General features: G+C 36.0%; 1 protein-coding gene across 5 annotated transcripts in view; it reads right to left on the bottom strand.

Moving 5' to 3' along the window:
- Positions 1–247: 247 nt before the first annotated feature.
- LOC135320372 (gamma-taxilin-like) overlaps positions 248–18,624 on the bottom strand; it is a 56,900-nt gene continuing 38,523 nt past the window's right edge. For 3 of the 5 annotated variants that reach the window (XM_064483455.1, XM_064483454.1, XM_064483456.1), the window contains exons 4-11: positions 13,771–13,941; positions 12,526–12,720; positions 10,037–10,156; positions 8,325–8,399; positions 5,782–5,874; positions 3,584–3,679; positions 2,356–2,651; positions 248–2,200 (exon numbers count right to left, since the gene is read on the bottom strand). In XM_064483455.1, the coding sequence (XP_064339525.1) occupies positions 2,149–2,200; positions 2,356–2,651; positions 3,584–3,679; positions 5,782–5,874; positions 8,325–8,399; positions 10,037–10,156; positions 12,526–12,720; positions 13,771–13,941 (1,098 nt within the window). In that variant the 3' untranslated portion in view covers positions 248–2,148. The remainder of the gene's footprint in view (positions 2,201–2,355; positions 2,652–3,583; positions 3,680–5,781; positions 5,875–8,324; positions 8,400–10,036; positions 10,157–12,525; positions 12,721–13,770; positions 13,942–18,624) is intronic. The other 2 variants (XM_064483458.1, XM_064483457.1) reach the window with 2 other exon arrangements.

The raw sequence follows: 18,624 nt of genomic DNA, 5'->3' as shown, positions 1-18,624 counted from the left end.
CACGTGTGCTGGCTGAAAATAGATAAAAGCAGGACAACTACACCAAGGGGTACACACACCACCTTGTGGCAATAGAATACAGTGCTGTTTCGCCCCATGTCGGCTCCTGGTGCAGTCTGTTTCACAGTATGGCAGCTCCTTGTGCATTTTTCCAGCTGGGCCACTCACCTCCTCAAATCCCACTTTAGTCTCCCTCAGCTGACAGTCACATTTACACAAAGTGTAAATAATGCACAGGGACTGTTAATTACTTCATATGTATTTATTTAACCTTAACAGAGTACACAAAAATAAGATCCACATTTGTGAAAAATCTATAAAATGTCTTTGAAAAGCAAAATAAGACTGCCTCATCCATTTTTTAATCTTCATGAAAAATGTCAGTTGTAAAAATAGAGCACTGCATCTTTTTTCACTAATTTTCACTTACAGTCGGAAAGAGGTAGATATTTCTGCAACACCTGAGAAATCAACTGTGAATAAACTACTGTTATAAGACTGTTTAATACATAACTTTAAAATAATGGTCTCATAACCAGAATATCTAGCCCCTCCCATCTGAAAATGAAATGGTTTATTATTCTACACTCCTATCTTTTCTATACATTGGAATCCACTGCCACTATAGATTTTACCAAAAGTTTCCACAAAATGGTGCAACAAACACAATTTAACTCACTATAACATTTAAATTCCTAGGTAAGCTAAAGTGTTTTGAAACAAGGTTTGAGTGAAAAAGGGGCTGACATTATCAATTAACCAGAGGAAATGTTCCAAAGGGAAACCAAATGCTTTCCAAACAGAATGTAGATCCTTTGAATATCTTATATTATTACACATAGTATCTACTATATGGAGCACATCCAAACAGTACACTAAATGCTGTCAAGCAGGTAGCTTTCAGGCCAGGATTCATCTTCCATACAAAATAAATGCCACAAAGAAGGATGGTGGTGGGATGAGGGTATAGCTCAAGTAGCAGAACACATGCTTACCATGCACGAGGTCCCAAGTTCAATACCCAGTACATCCTCAAAATAGAAATAAGTCAGTAAACCTAATTACCTCCCACACATTAAAAAAAAGATAAACAAAAACAAAGAAAGCAGCGTGGCAGGCCACAATACTACCTTAACAAAATGATAAAAGTTTATAAGCAGAAGGATTCTGGTGAAATATGATTAATCACATAATTTTAAGGTAAGTTGTTATTTCTGACCTGCATCATTACTTCCCCTTAGAAGCAAGTCTAAAATTTCATTTGGTGAACTGAAAGAGATACTTAAAAAAAGTTGCTGGGGACTGTGTTTGGTTTTGCTAATTTTCACACAGTAATTAGTTAAATTTCATGCAAGTTCTTTTCCTTCACTGTCTGGAGCCTTGGCTATCAAGGTCAGTGATGTAAGTGTAAGTATCTCAAACTCTGGGCTCTCTTTTCTCTTAGAAAATACAATTTTTAAGCCTTTTTAGATCATAAATGTGACAGGAACATATAAAGAGAATCATTGAGCTTTTAGACACTGAACTGAAGGAAAAAATAAAGAACAAAATTAGAAACTTCAGAATGTTCCCCATTCTAAATGTGGACATCTGAATACTGATTTATTTTTTCAAACATCTGTTCCAACTTGAAACTAAAGCAATACAACTATTTTCAGTCACACAACTTTCAGCCTGTTTGTCCAATGAACTGCCTACCATATCATGCTTTCTTTATAAATGAAATCTTCCTGTACATATTCTGCCATAACTTTAGGGAGTCCAAACATGCCATTAACTCAGTTTGTCAAGTGACAAAAAGAGCATCAAGAACTCATCTGAATCAAATGTGCAGTACTTCTTTCATATTCCATACTGCATGTATATTTTTACTTGATATTCAAATGAACTACCAGATGAATCTGATCATCTTTATATTTTCTCTCTTTTATATTAATGGACTAGAGATTAAATTAGTATTTGTCCTTACATAGAGGAACCATTATCAGAACAAGTCTCAATTTAATTCTGTTAAATTATATGCAAGATGCAGAGATAACGTAATAAGCACATAAAGAGATACATTAAAAAAAAAAAGCAATAAACACACGCACTTCAATGAAGGAAAAGTAAGGCAGATGTGCAATACAGCTGTGGAAACTGTATGCATTAAAACAATGTACAACAGCCAGGCAGCCTCCAGTACCATGTAGTCCAACAGCTAAGAAAATACAGATAGGGTGGAAAATATAAGAAAATTTTCATCACATAAGCAATAGAAATTACTACAGAAAAGTTATAGACAAAATATCTCTTAATACAGCGACCAGACTTCATCTTATTTAACTGAATAAATGCCCAGAAGAATTCACTCACAGAGGGTCTTTTGAGCTGTGTTTTGTTTCACTCAATCCTTTGGGCTCAGCCTCCCAGCAGCCTCCTGGAGCCCTTTTAGAGGAGGTGTTCAACTCTTTCTGAGAATCAAAAGCAACACAAGGCTGTATCACAGGTGTTGCTAAATCTACATTTGCTGCATTTACAGAGACCTGCTCTTTCAAGATTTCCACCTTCTCATTCAGCTCATTTCTTTCCATCTGAAGAGCTCTGCACAGCTTCTCTAACCGTTCCAGTTTTATTTGAAAGTCTTTGTACTCTTTATCACGAACAGTTTTCTGGGGGGGTGGGGGGGAGAAACCCATAAAATTTATGTAACCTTTGTATACGTAAATAAAAGTTAGGTTATTGTATACAAAACCAAGGAATCTGAGCCAATCTGGAAACTACTTATCATCATCTTTTTAACATCACTACATACTACTTTTTTTCAAATATTTGTAATTATTCTGAAGCAATGCAAGAAATTAAATCCTCTTATTATATTTCTTTAAAGCAACCAAAATTGAATACTTGGCTTTAAGTGTTAAGTTGACTTAATGAAGTATTAAGGAAATTCAGGATCTTAATTTAAAATGCTGGAAGTAAGAAATTAAAGTTCTTTCCACATTAATTTTTCCTTCCTTCCACCATTTTTGAGCCCTAATATTTTCTCTTGTGAAATGTTATAAAGTACTTCTACTAAGGACACTAAAGTGACAAATTTTGAAATTGAAAATTGAATACATTTCAAGCTTTATTTATAGCAAACCAGACAAACAATGCAGCGTTGCCTTTTGCAAAGTCGTAATTTCTAGCTTGTTACAAGTATGTGATCTCTACATAGAAAATATGAATAAAGTTGTCTTTCCTAAAGAGTATGGTCTCACAGGTTGTGGCCTTCCAAGCACCAAATCAGCATTACCTGAACACTTGATACCCCAGATCTAATGAAAAAAATAGGAAGGGAGCAGCACCAGCTTTAACAAACCTTAATCTGAAAAAGCTAAAGCTTGTCATAGAAGAAAGCAAAATATAGATACTTCATGGCTGTCTACAAAACAAACCTGAGCTATTTAATGAGAAAAGCTTGAATACCTCTCTCAGGACAAACTAATTATCTCAGAAAAGAACAGACTGTCAAAACTGCAGTTACTTACCGCATCTCCAGCCTGCCTTAATACTGAAATAAATGTGAGCATTTGCTATTTAGTCATATAAACCTTCTCACCTCTTCAGCCATTTGCAGAAGTACTTTATTATTATTTTCCCATTTGGTACGCCACATTATCATTTCTTTTTCCAGTTTTTTAATTTTCTTTGTCATCTGTGAATTGACACAATTTCAAATTTAAATTCTAAGTTGCCTGACTCACCACAATAGCATTTTATAAGGTTATTCCTCTCCATCAAGCCCTTGCCTCAAGCAGCTTGACAGCCACATCTTTGTGAAAGTGGCTGTGCAGATCTGCTGTTAGCAAAGCTAACAGAAGCCCCTATAGTGGAGCAGTATGAACCAAAGTCAAGGTTGCTTATTATAAGAAAACCAAATTTGGTCTCAGTTTCAGAGGAAGCAGAAGCACATGGATACTTCAGACACCATGCTCTGAACTTTCTCAGTTAAGGCTGCAGTGCACTTCATTCCAGATAAAGGTATAGCAAGAGATGAGACCTCCTCTTCCCCAAGTTGTATGAAAAGAAGTCCATGTTGCTGAGTTTTCTGTAAGGCTTGTGTACTAAACTAATTCTTCACATTCTTGGGAGGAAAGAGATTCTCAGCCCCCAAAGAGATTAAGAATCTAAAATCACATTACTACGAAAACTAGGTAAGTTGAGGTAAGTGACCAGGAAAAGAATATTTAAATTTTAAATCCTTAGCTTTAATCATCCTCACAACTCACAAGACTATTTCATTTCAGATTTTTTTAAAGATAAAATGGTTCCAAAAATAAGATGAGAATGCTACAAGATCCCAGGTTTCCAAAATTAAGAATAAGATTCAGGTGTGCTGGTCCATCACCCTTATCTCCAATATTCGTTTATTTCTTGGTTTTCCCATCAGCTCTGCTCCAGGTAGAGATACTGAGCTAGGCAATGTTGAAGGAAACAAAGATCAGACAAAGCCAATGCCCTTGGCCATCAATAACTGCCCACAAAATACCACAATGCACAGTGAAACAAATGCTATGAGAAGAGCTTGTGAAAGACGTGGCTCGAGTGCTGACCTATAGTGATCTTTACGGCCACTAGCAGGAAGACATGCATTCCAGTACAAATGATTCTCCAGAATGATAATGAGTTGGAAATCCCCAGCTTAAACTATCCTTCATTAACAGCACATATGTGCTGGAATCCAGCTAACACTTTCACTACATCTCTCAGTTGGAGCCTCAACTGAGAGAACTGGCATGCAGAACCAGTCTGCTGTTCACTAAATTCTCCACATAACTGGCTCTAAAAGCACCTGAAGGTAGTAAATAGAGCACTTAACAGGGCCAAGGACTGAAGTACAGCAGATATTTTTGCTGTTTTTATTTTTAACAATGAAGGAATGGAAATGCACAGAAAGCTTAAAAGCCTTGATATTGGTCTACAACAAATGACTAGAGAATTTGATCCAATTTCTATTGATCCAAGTAATATGCACTCTAAACATGTAAAGTTTAATAATAAACATGACAAATTTCATTTGAATGTTTGTAACATGCCAGGCTCTTCTATTACTCATACTGTACTGACCAACCTTTATAAAATCCCAGTTTTAAAGGGAAAATGGCAACCCAAATAACTTTATCCAAGGAATTCATACAATAGAAACAACAGATCTCAGTTCCAAGGTCCATGTTCCAAACCAAGGTGCTCTCCACTTATTTTGGGAAAGAGGCAGATAACTATATACTTTAAAATTGCCCATTAGCCCATATTCTGAACTGGAATGACCCAAAACATTTTTCTACACCAAATTTTAAAAACTAGTTTCTAAATTTTATAAAATATCACTCTGTACTGCATGTATGATGATCAAATTTAAAAGACTAACAACATTTTACACATCAGCTAAGTCCTAACAAATAATCTCTTTCCACCAAAATATATTAACTGCCCTTGGACTCATTTTTCAAAAAGTAATTTTAAAATGTTTGGTAAAAGGATTTCGAGTGATCATCTGAAGTGATTCTTTTCAAAAAAAATTCTACTTGTAACGACAATTACTCTTTAACAGAAAATCTTTCTTTACTAACAATAGAATTTTGAGAATACCAGGATTATTAACAAATTGGGGGTTATTTCAGGGCAGAATGCCTAAACAAGTTGGCAGAAGGTCAGAAAGATAAAGTCAGACCAGTGTAAACTCGGGAAATAGTAGTTATGCTTAAAATAACCTCTTATACATTTAGTAGTGATATTCTACTAAAAATATGTAAATACCTTTTCTATTTCCTGCCTCACGGTTGTAAAGAGTTCATTGCTTTTTGTCATGGTAGTCTGGAATTCTTCAAACTTATCCATATAGAGAGAAAGCTACAGAGAAAAGTAACAAATATTCTGAGTTCCAGATAAGTGATGTAAAATCCCAAAGGCTATCAAAGAACATCATGCAGTTAAAATTAGTTATTTGTTATGAACCATAAAAATAAGGACAAATGCAGACTAAATCTTTGAGCAGATACAAATGGCTGAAATTCTTACAATCAACTGAAATGCACTGAAACTTATGACATTTTGTTGGTTTAATCTAAATGTACATGTTTAAAATGTAAAACATTTGCTAACTCCATTTCATCAATTATAAACTACAGTACTATATAGCTGTAAGTTTCATATAACTGTAATGCTTTATGCAGTACTCTTCTCCTCCCATTTGAAAAAAGTTTCTTGGAAAATGATCATGTTTTTAGAGTACTAGGTGCGTAGATATTAGCTTGATATCAAGGCTGTGTCTTAATGTAGGCAGGGAAATGAAACAGAAGTCAAAGAATGATTTGGTTGAAGGAGAAAGTTTTAGTGGGAGTATAACTGAGAAGAAAGAAAGAAATCTAAAAAAGGTAGAGACACCAATTTTTATTTTAAACCCCACCCTCAAGAAAATTTTTTCCAGCAGGAAAAATAATGCTAACTGACACAAACCCAAGGAGAATACAGAATGCAGAGGCACCATTTACTCCCTGTTTAGAAAATGAGTTAAACTGGGAAGAGGGCCCTGGAAGCACAGAGTAAAAGCACAGCCAAAAAAGAAAGCTTCATGTGGGTAAACCCTGAGCTAGGCCTCAAGGGTGGGCTGAATTTTCTTATTTGAACCATGGGAGAACACTTTAGAGATCATACAATACAACTGTAGCATCCTCAGGATGAGACAATAGAGGCCTATAAAAATAAAGTGGTTTGCCAAAGAAAAGCAGAAAAGGATAAAAGAAGCCAAGAAATAGCATAAGTGATGCCTTTCCTCTTTAATTAGTGCTGTATTAAAAAATGCTAAATAAGACCCGTGTGAATACCATGGGGAGGGAGTAGAGTATGATATGATGACATTTGTGGGAGATTAGAAGTTATGGCAGTTTTAGCCTAGTACATTGAAAACAGAATATCCAAGTAGAGTGTCCCACCTGAGAGTTTAATGCTGGCCCATTAGATAGTAAGTGGTAACTACCAGCATACCTGGACTTATGCACCTGGATTGCAAGGCAGTGTCCAAGACACACCAATAATACTACGAAATCATCAGCAACGACTGGAAACTGACATGGTAAAAGCGTACAATGAGACCAACATCTGGGAAGGAAGCCACAGTTAGGGAGCAGGAAAAGGAAGAGGTAGCAGCCAAGGAAACAAATTAATGATCAGATCTGAAGACAGGTCACATACAAGAGAAACTGCATTTATGACAACAGTACAACTGAATCAGAGTTGGCCTGTGAGCTTGGTGACTCATACTGGAGAAATTATCAGTGACTCCCACATTAGGGAATACCTTCCAAAGCCATATATAAACTTCTTATACATTCTCCATATGGATTCTCTTCTTCATTTATATAGATGACTGTGTGTACAGGGCTAATAAGCAAGGTGTTCAAATTTTCTAGAAGCAAGCTAGTAGCATTCTAGGAGCAAACCTGTAGTGAAAAATTCAACAGACATCTGATATTTGACTCCTCATCGATTTTCACTTTAAGTTTGGCTGTCTTTATGTAATATCACTACATTATAAAATATTCCCTAAAATAAGTAGTAATCAAAATGGTTCCCCATGAAGATGCATGCCAATCATCATGTTTTACTGCATTTTAGAACTCATTAAGACAATGCTTGTATTGAACATTTTGTAACAAAGTTTTAAAGCAAGTTAATTTTTTTCAACAAAATGTAACTTAGTTGACTTAAAAAAGGGTAAGTCATATGTATAAATACCTAATTGCTCCCACCTGTATTAAAACCAGGGGGGGCATTAGTAAACTTTCAGAAGCACAATCTTTCCTGTATTTTTTCTTTACCCAAAGCTGCAGCATCTGCTCCCTTTGTTCTGCACAAAGCAACAGACTGGAATGAACAACATAAGAGGCTGAACTGCAAAGCAGAGAGAACACCAGTTCTTTGTAGATAGTACACATACAGACAACCTTACCTGGAAATAGAGCTAAACCTACACACAGTACAAAATACGTACTTTCTGCTTATTTTATTTTCCTTCTAGAACAAAACTCAAAACTTACTGCAGAAAGTATCTAATATTGTAGAAAGAGATCACTGAGAATATTCTGATCAATCATCTTAATTTGAATGGAATTGAGGAGTTCCTTTGGACACAGGACTCACAGAGTTAGAACTGAGAAAAGTCGTAGTCAAAACATAAATTTGTCACCCAGAGTGAAGAGCAAAATTCCAGGAAGACAAAAAATCTACTCTTCCAGTCAGCACTGGCTCTGGCTAGGAACCATGAGACTCACAAATTCTGCTAGCCAGTGGTGTCAAGTTACCTGCTGTTTTAATTGTACTTCTTGCTGCTTCATTTCTTCATATTTGTGCCTCCATTCTGTCACATCTTTTAATAGCTAGAAAACAGAAATATGATGGCAAAATACTAATAGTAATTGCACATATGACTAAAATGTCAAATGACATTTAGCATTAGCCTTTCCTTTCATTATTTTAGCAAGAATCATAATTCAATGAGTCAAATATCCTATTACGTCAGTTGCCAGTTACCTGCTAGTTATCTTTGGTCTGTTAACCACTTGTTCACACTGAAGAATACAGAAATAATCTTTAAACTGCGTAAAGAGAAAAAAGTATCTTACAGGCATAGTAAAGTTTGTAAAACTCAGGTCAAATTGTTCTGTTATAGGTAAAAGTAATTAGCTGTCTAGAGTTCAAAAAAGAAACAGGGTGAGGAAACTAGAGCTTATCTGTATTGTTTACAAAACCTATCTACTGCATGATGATGAGATAGGCAGAAAGCTATGTAGCAAAGCAATGAAAACAGATTGGATTCCTGATTACTTCTTTAAAAGTGGGGCAGAGGAGCACGTACTTAATGTACCTGGGTATTTTTTTTTAATTCATTAATTTTTGGTATAAATATATTTTTTTTTGTTGAACTATAGTTAGTTTACCATGTCATGTCAGTTTCTTGTGTACAGCATAATGCTTCAGTCATACAAGGAAATTATACAGTAAAGTTGCATCATAGGCAGTAGTGAAACTCAGTCCTTGAATTTCTAAACTAAAATGTGATGCAAAGTCCAAAGAAACCTTCAAAGATCCTTAAACCAGAAAGGATATTCATGTGATACATATACGTAAGTACATGTGTATATATATACAGGTAAATACACGTGTACATGCAATTTATACTCCAAATTGCAAATGGCAACTGTTTCCTCAGTTGTGCATTGGATTCCATCGTGGCTTGTACTGAAGGTCCATGCTATAAAATAGCACATCTCTCTAAACCCTAGACTCACACTAAGTATGACTTGTTCACATCATGAGAAACACACAGGAATATTCATAGTATGAGTGTGCCACACTATGCTTACCTCAGGGCCTAAGCTACTTAAATAAAATCCTGGATGGAATGGTCCATATTATTGTCATAATTTCTCACTGCGTTCCTTCAAGTTAAGCATATATAGTTTAATTTACATATGATAAATATGCAATTTCCATTATGTTCACAATTATTGACAAGCCAAATAATCTGAGCAGACCTAGAGAACAATGCTACATGATTAGGAAAGAGAGAATTCTATTAAATTTCATCAGAAAATTATACCAGAGTAATTAAACAAATAGTTTGTATGCAAGTTACTTATTTAGAAACAATGTAAGAATATCAAAGACCCATTTTTGGTATTCTTGATGTGTATTTAATTGCCCCTACCACTCATGGCCTAACTTGGCCAATAACTGGTACAAATCTTTAACCTGGTGACCACTACCTAAAAATTAAGATAGCACTCTACACAAGGAAAAATCAAACATGTGTAGGTGTACACTTGGTCTAATAATTCTGGTATATTTTTCATACAAAAAAATCACATGTATTCTGACTTTCTCAAGCTACAAAGTTAAAAAAATAAAAAATTGCAGGCCCCAAGATCCATGTAAAAATGTTCAATGAGTTTAAATTTTAAATGGCTTTGGTTATAATTCTGTCAATATAATTTTTTTAAGAAATAGAACTTACAGACTTTCTTTCCCTTTGATGCTTTTCATCAGCTTCCTTTATGAGCTGTGTTGTCTGCTGAAGCTTGACATCCACAAGCTGTTGCTGCAGTTCCTTATGCTTGAACACTTTATCAATATGCTACAGAGAAAACAGAACTTTTACTATCACTTAATGAAAAGCGGTATGCATTGGTGAGGAGACTTAACACAAGTTACAGTCACTTATGACCCTCTTGTTCCTGCCAATACTATAATAGCTAATAACACTGGGTCTTTCTGTGCAGAAGCATCTATTTATATCACCTTGCAAACCATCCTACACTGGCAGGAATGATCCCCTCTGGTCACTTCCCCATGCACATGTCCTTGTTGGAAGTGGATCAACAGCTTTGTATTTCTATTTCTGCTCTATATTGAAAAGTGGGTTCAAACTACCAGAAAAAGTTTAATAAGGAGATCAAACTATTAAACCCATCATACACAGAATTCTTGGGCATTTTTTCTCCTCATTAAACTTTTCCAAATTTCATAGTAAACATAGTAGCATGGTACAGTGGTAGGAACGGCCTGAGGTCAAATCCTGGCTCAGTTGAGGATCCTGTCAAATTCAACTGGTGAATCTCAGTTTTCTCATGTAAAAAGACTGATAACCATATTTGCCTTGCAGAGTTATTGTAAAAATCAGTGCAATGGTTAAGCTACATAAAGGGCCTGATGCCTGGCATATTATTAGACACTTGGTAAGAGAAGGTATTGTTATTATGTCCAAGCAAAATTGTGTAGTGGTATTTATGTACAATAACGTCATCAGAATATCATTCTCAGATAGAGAAATAGTAACTTTTCTACAATATACCATGTCATATAAAGAATCGCTGCTTGATAACACATACTTAACTAATTTTTGAGTGTATCAGATCTGTTTGATTGCAAATAGCTTTATTATTAAATTACATCCAGACCCAAAGGAAGAAAAAATCTGTAATATCTGAAACAAACAAGACTTACAAGTAATATGCCTTGAACACTTTCCAAATTTGCTACATTAATAGCCAGGTAGATTCTCATTCTTAAGAAGAATTTTAAAGACTCCTTTTAAGAAAGTGAGGACTGTTCAAAAATAAATACAAGAAAAAGAAAATTCACTGCATAGGCCTAAAAACTGTCTCTACAAAAAATACAAAGCAAGGAGGAAAAAAAAAAAAAGAGGGAAACCTATATATTGTAAACACGTGAGAAATAACAACCAATGAAATGTATAAACCTTGTTTGTATCCAATTCAAACAATTTTAAAAGGTGGGGGAAAGAGAAATGTGAACGGTGTTACGGTATTTGATTAAAGCAGTTAAATTTTTCGGTATGAAATGGTTTTGTGGTTCTGCTTCGAAAAAGAGCCTTGGAATTTCAAGACACGCATTCAAATAACTGAGAGAAATAACACAACAGGTTAGATTAGCTTGAAAGTAGGTAAAACAAGAGTTGCTGCACACAAAAATGAGTAACTGCTGAAGCTATGTATTCTACTTTTAATTTCAAACTATGGAAGTTAGAAAACTGTTAAAAGATAGAAGGGACGCACTTTGAAAAATTACTCAAAATCTTAAAAATGTTTTCAAATACTGTATGTAAAATTATAAATTGAAATGATCCGAAATTGAAATGGAAAACTGGATAAATGCCACAACTTTTTTTTTTGGTCATAAAATATATATAAAGTTTACCACTTTAATAATTTTAATTGGACACGGTAATTTTTCCCTAGCAATTTTATTTTGTCTATATAAGGGTTCAAAACACATGAAAGAACAACATCTACTAGATTAAAGCATATCAAAGGCAGTGCATACACCCTTTGGGGAACACAAAGCCTCTTATCCTGCATGTTTGACCCCTGAAAAGAAGGAAACTTAAATGAGCAGGTTATTACCAATTTCTTTTAATCTAGATATCGCTCAACCTCCAGACTGGCTTGTAACTTTATTGCAATGACTAAGTGCTGCAACCATGGATCATTCCTGTAAACTTTTTACTTCACTGGGTACTCAGCAGCAAGAGGATTGGGTGAAGGGTTAGAAGAATGTTCCTTTCCCCCTTTAAATATACTACAGTAGGGGTAAAGCAATAGTCTTGTTCACTGTAGAGACTGTCATAGAATTCTGAGGTATTAGTTGTGTGGGTGCCAAATATTTATTTATTGTTAGGTAAGGTATGGGGAAAAGCAATCTGTATGCTAAAATCACATTTTCCCAGTATCACATGGGAAACATGTAGTACTTAACATGTCTCCTAGAAATTACCTCACATAAGCAAATCCAATGACTCCTGGGACATCACATGATGATCCCAATTAGTCCTTTACTTCATATGGTGCCTAATCAATACCTGACTTCCACTATCCATATGCAGAGATTCTAAAATGTTGTCCTGTGAGAATAGTTTTAAAGGTGTATGAAGCCGCAAGAAGTTTTTAATAATACCAAGATGTCAATCACAGAAAATGCTTTTACCTCCTCCCTCAGTGCATACTGTTCAATAAGTTTCTTCAGTTTTTCTCCCAGTTCAAAGTTTTCCTGGCGGAGCTTGGTGTTGTATACATCATGTTGTTCTAGCTGTGTCTGGATCTCATCCAAAGTAAACTGGAAATGCGCAGTTGCTTCTTTATGTGTTTCTTCTTCTTGTCTTGCCTGCTGCATATTTTCTTCCTTATTATCCAAAATAATTTTTGTTAGTTGTGTAAATCTAAAGCTAAAGATGGTCAAAAAAAAAAAAAAAAAAGATGTTGCTGGTGTGTGGGTTCAATTAATGCTGCACAAAATGTTGCTTCTGAACTACAATTTGTTCTCCTTTCTGGTCTATGACCAGAAAATTCTCACTGAAAATCAAGCAGGTTTTCCAAAGTAAACAGGTTAATCAGAGAGACACAAAGTGCCCTGTTATACAGTATTATCCATATGACCATCTAGATATTCACTGCACTAAAGTATAATGACCCTCTCCATGTAGCGTCTTCCAAATTATTTTCCCAAATATCCTTTTTACTGGTTAGGCAGAGAATCTTCCTACATTAGCTTGAAGACATATATTCCATCCAGCAGCTTGCTTTCTGAGTCAGAACTTCGACTGCCTAGAGTGTCAAGACAAATGGAATCTTTATTTTAAAAAGCTTACTTTCCACTCTTCCTAGGATACAAATGCCAAAAGACCTTTAACATGAACAATTAATAGTGCTGTCAAAATGTTCACGTTATAACAAAAAAATCTATTGTATTATAGGTAAATGCAAGGTTTCAAATACAAAGCGGGGGGGACCATCACATTAGATGAGGATTTATTTCATGAGTTATCCTATATTCTAGATCCCTGGGAGTGACACATAGGAGTAATCAGAGATCAATCACATTCAATCAATATTATACTCCAACTGTACCTCCTTATCTATTGCTAAAGGCAGACATGTTCTGATTATAGGAGGTAAATTCTTTCCAGAGTCTACTCTTTCTTCTTCCTCTGCTGATATAAATTTGAATCCTCTTCCATCTTCCTTTAAAATTGGCTCAGGTACAAATAATATTCTAAATTACTTAGTGACTGAACAGCTGAAGACATACAGGGTGAACTATTCAACAACCAACAGCCATTACTGCAAAGTACCACTAAAGCAAATGAAGCAAGCATTTACTTCAAATAGATACACAGTGATTATAAAATCAGTCTAAGTATATCCTGGAAAACAGAAAAATGAACGAGCTAACCTTTAACGTCTTATTGTGACGCTGAAGTTCCCTGCAAAGAGACTCTAGTTTGCTTCTTGCCAAGACAGCCTTGCTGTGTTCACTCTGCAAGTGAACTTTCTCTTTCACAATCTGGGCTTGCTTCTTCTGCAGAATTTTCACTTGCTTCTGAAAGTTCCTGCTCTCTTCCAGCTAAAATTAATAAGCACTTTATATTTAGGAAGTACAGTAAGAACCTTTAAATTACAGCTGGAAGAACAGCAATTACAGTCATAGAATCTTTTCTACTATTCTTTTATTACAGTTGTGATAGGAAAGTATGCAAATAATTTAATGCAGGAAGACAACGAATTTCAATGTCTATTATTTTATTAAAAATAAAAATATATCTTTTAGAAACACTTTTTATGAATCAATACCACCTAGTTTTACTTTTCTACAAGAGCATGTGAAAGCTACTGTCTTGAAATAAATCAGCAGCACTGAGGGGTCTTTGTGAATGAAAAGGGGGCAATTTTAGAGTTAGAGCAAATTCTTTTATTTTATGCTAACCCATAAAATGACAACCTTGCTGACATTTCAATAAAGTTTTCATGAGACTGAAATGTCCCCACATCAAATACTTCAAGTGCATACGTGACATACCCAAAAAGCCTATCAAGCCTCTTTTTAGGCAAATATTAACATCTGTTAAAAACATCTTCATTAAAGTTCCTGCAAGAAAATATAATCTTGCTCTTGTATCTTAGTATGGACCATAAGGACAGCACACTTAAACTACCTAAAGGTTAGGAACAAATTATCTGTAACTGAATCTCTTTCTTCTCCACTCCAAAATTCTCATATACCAGAGGATAAGTGAAAATACTATTGTGCCTATTTTAATTATACTGTTCAATGGTAACAGTAATTTAAAAAATAGTAGTACTGCAGCTCAGAAAACTGTACTATTGCACTAATGGAGATACATTATACTCAACCAGCTAGGTACTAGACACTGAGATAATCAACATTAATGATTTAAAAAAAACTGAACAAGGGAGTCTAGAACATGGGCATAAATGTAAAGTGGAGACATTGATAAACTGTTGGCTTCTTTGCTCTCTAAGAGATAAAAGGTGGACAGAGAGGTAGAGAGAAGTTGAAGGTTAATATTTTTAAAAAGAAGGTATCTAATAATGTGGCATTTTTATATTAGTATAGTGACTGTGGAGAGAGAGGTATTAAAATGGCTATACAGCAATCAAGACGCCACTGCATTTTCATCTGCCTATGTGTATTTTTGGATACCCACAGTTGGGATTACACTAGGTAAGTGAAATGAATAAACAAAAGGGATAAGGAGTATTTCCAAATAAAGTAATTGTGATGTAATGAAATCTAAGGGAAAAATAGACATAAAGACAGAAGGCGGTATGGGCAAAAAGAAAGTAGAAAGTGAATATAGAGGTGGCTGTAGCAGTAATAGAAAACAAATGCATTGGGACCCCTTCAACAAGTGTGCTGGACCAATAGCAGTTATTGTCTAAATGGAATACTTGTACTTGTGACTTATGGTCCTCTAGTACATTAGATGACCAGAGCAGAGGGTGGCCAGAAGGGCACAGTATTACAGTACTAAGGGAACAAGAAACTGAAGTGATGTGCAGGAAGATGGCCCAATAGACAGTCAGCAATCTGTCTCCACACCTAGACAAAAACTGCACTGACAGAAACTACTATTAATTACTTTAGAACTCTGAAGTCCAAATACTTGTAACTCCAGAGAACTGCTTGATTACTAAATTGTAATTAGCTTTGGTTTACTCAAGTCAGTAGCTCTGTAGCAACTAATTATTCCACTCTATAGCCCCATGGCAGGTAGTTATACATATTAACGTAGCTGGAGTGGCTTACATGAACCAAGGTAGGCAGTAAGAAGTCATTCCTCCAATACCAGAAATCCGTGTTCTGACTGTGGATTTATAAACTCATCTCATCATAAAGATGCAGACACAGAGTTGGGCCACCACTAATACAATTACCTCCACATGAAGAGGAATGTAGAGGATTTAAGAAAACAGGGTCAATTTTTTGGGAAGCCACACATTTAAGCACTAGAACATTCCAAACCAACTCCGTCCAAGCACATTTATAAAGTCACTGCACTAGCCCAGGAACAAAGATGACCTTAGGTTTACATCTCAGGCTGATCTCCAACAAAGAGACTCTACAACAATAACAAAACAAAAGAAAGCCAACAAACCTTGGTAAAGGGATAGAATCTAAAATACATAGTTATCACACTGTAAGATTCAAGTGCCCAGTTTTCAACAACAAAAAATCATACAGCATGTGAAAATTTTAAAAAGTATGACCCATTCAAAGGGAAAAGATAATCAACCAAATTATTTCACAGGAAGAGCAGATGGCAGAATGATCAAAAACTTTAAAATACCTCTATTTAAAGTGCCTGTAGAGTTAAAGTGAGACGAACAAAGTCAGGAAAACACTGTATAAGTAAAATGAAAAATCAATAAAGAGGTAGAAACCATAAAAAGGAACCAAAAGAAAAAAATCAGTAGTTGGAAAGTACAATAATTCAAATGAGAAATCCACTAGAGGGATTCAAAATCCAATAAGCTGGCAAGAAGAATCAGTGAACCTGTAGTACAATGGAAATTACTGATTCAAGGGAAAGAGAAATAAAGATTGAGAAACAATCTAGGTAAGAAGGGGCCTGTTGGACACCACTGACTAGACCAACACATGCACTGTGGAAGACGAAGAACATAAGAAAGAAAAAGGAAGGGTCAAGATGGAGAAGTAGAAGGAATCTGGTAGCTCACTCTCTCCCACAAATACACCAAGACTGACTTCCATGACCCACCCTTCCAATCAGGACACCTGCTGAACTTTGACAGAACATCGCCTTCTTCAAAAGACAAAATATGCCACCAATCTGGTAGGAGAAAAGGAAAGATTGAAGAAAAAGCAAAATAGTGTGGGACCACTCACGCATTGAGGGACCCGCAAAGAAGGAATACAGCTTGATTGCTGGGTCTCTCCCTCTCCAACGGAGAGATCAGTGGGATGGAGGGGGAACCACCGAGGCTCAGATCTGTAGAGAATAGCCACTGAATGTCAGAACTAAAAAAAATGGGCACAAAGAGCCTCCATGTCCTCCAGCCCTAGAGGCAAACTGGCAGGTGTGGGATGGGACAGGCTGCTCGAGCTGGGTGGAGAACTCAGGCTGGCTGTACAGAGGTAAACTCAGGGAACTGCAGTGTGCTGTGTGCCATTGCTGGGACGATATACAGATCAGAACAGCCTGGGTCCCCCATAAAATTAAGAAAAAAAAAAAAGAACACTGATAGTATGTGCTGAGGGCAGGGGTGCCAAGCCCTTGTCCCTGAAGACCCAGGGCACCATTATTGGCGTGTACTCATGAGAAGACGGGTAGGGTTCAGCAACAGACACTATTTTCCTGCAGAGGTGGGGTCGAAACCCGTGTCCATGTCTATAGGGGCTCTCCAACCTCATAGGCAGGACTGAGATTTGTTTACAGCCCCACATAGATAGGATTGTTCTGCCCCAGTGTCTCTGTGAACTTGTACCACTAAGACAATCGAGCAGAATTCTGGCATAGAACAGGGGCAAGTGCAGGTTGGCTATTTTCTCCAGGCCTGCCTACAGAGAGTGGATCCAAGGCAGAGCAGGGAGCTGCATGGAGCAGGGGAGCTATCAGCCTGCCTACTGTGCACGAGCGCAGCACCCAACCACACCCAACCGACCAACAATGGGACCAGCACAGACCAGGGGTGCGGCCTGAGGACCTCTGGAACCAGAGAGCTGAGTTCATGCAGCAGGGCAAAGGCAGGGGCAGTGAAAATCACAAAACAAAAAGGAGGCTCCATTCAACAGTCAGGAGAGGCTCTGACTACCAGGCCAGACACAACCCAAACCAACAGGGTAACAGGAAAAGACACAGGGGGAATAATTCACAATCAGCCACACTGGAGAAGGACCTCTCTACAATATTATGAAGAATGCATATTCTCCAAGGGAAAACATCCACTTTTCTTTTCTGTTTGATATTCCTTTACTTTTTAATTTTTACTTTTTAAAAATTCCTTACGTTTCTATTTTTAATCCCTTTCCAATTTTTCTTTTAAAATATTTCTAATGTTATTATTCTTGAATTTGTTTTAATTACATTTTTATTTCTTTTTGTTTTAGTCTTTTGTTGATTATACTCATTCAATTTTTTTTTCCTTCTTTCAAGTTTTTTTAAATAGCTGATTTTTTTTTTTTTGATTTGTTCTTCTGTTATTGATTATACTCTGTTTTCAAACCTTTTGGGCTGCTTTTAATTACATTTTTTTTTTAGATTTACTTCCACATCTGCTTTAGTAAGTAGATAAATAAACCCCTTAAGGACCACATTAGATAACTGATACTCCATAAGCCATCATGCCAGGGAGATATAAGTAAAATGCAGAAGCAGAGGAACCACTCCCAATTAAAAGAACAAGAGAAATCCCATGAAAAATCATCAATGAAACAGACATTGATGGTCTACTATATCATGATTTCAATAAAGGAGTGATCAAAGTACTGAAGGAACTGAAAGAGATTGTGTTTAGAAACAGAAAATACATCAAAAAGAAAATTGAACTATAAAGAGGAGCTAATTAAAACTAGGAAACTTATTTGCTGAGATGAGAGCTGATCTAAAGGTTGTACAAAGCAGCTAGATACTATGCAGAGGAATGAGTAAGTGACATAGAAGACAGGACAATAGAATCACCCAGTCAAGCAGCTGCGAGAAAAACAAATAAAAACCAGTGAAAACAATATAAGGGACCTATTGGATAATATAAAGTGTGCCAATCT

The sequence above is a fragment of the Camelus dromedarius genome, chromosome Y (genome assembly GCF_036321535.1).
Source record: "Camelus dromedarius isolate mCamDro1 chromosome Y, mCamDro1.pat, whole genome shotgun sequence".
In the NCBI taxonomy this organism is placed as follows: domain Eukaryota; kingdom Metazoa; phylum Chordata; class Mammalia; order Artiodactyla; family Camelidae; genus Camelus; species Camelus dromedarius.
This window is presented reverse-complemented; position numbering and strand designations above follow the sequence as displayed.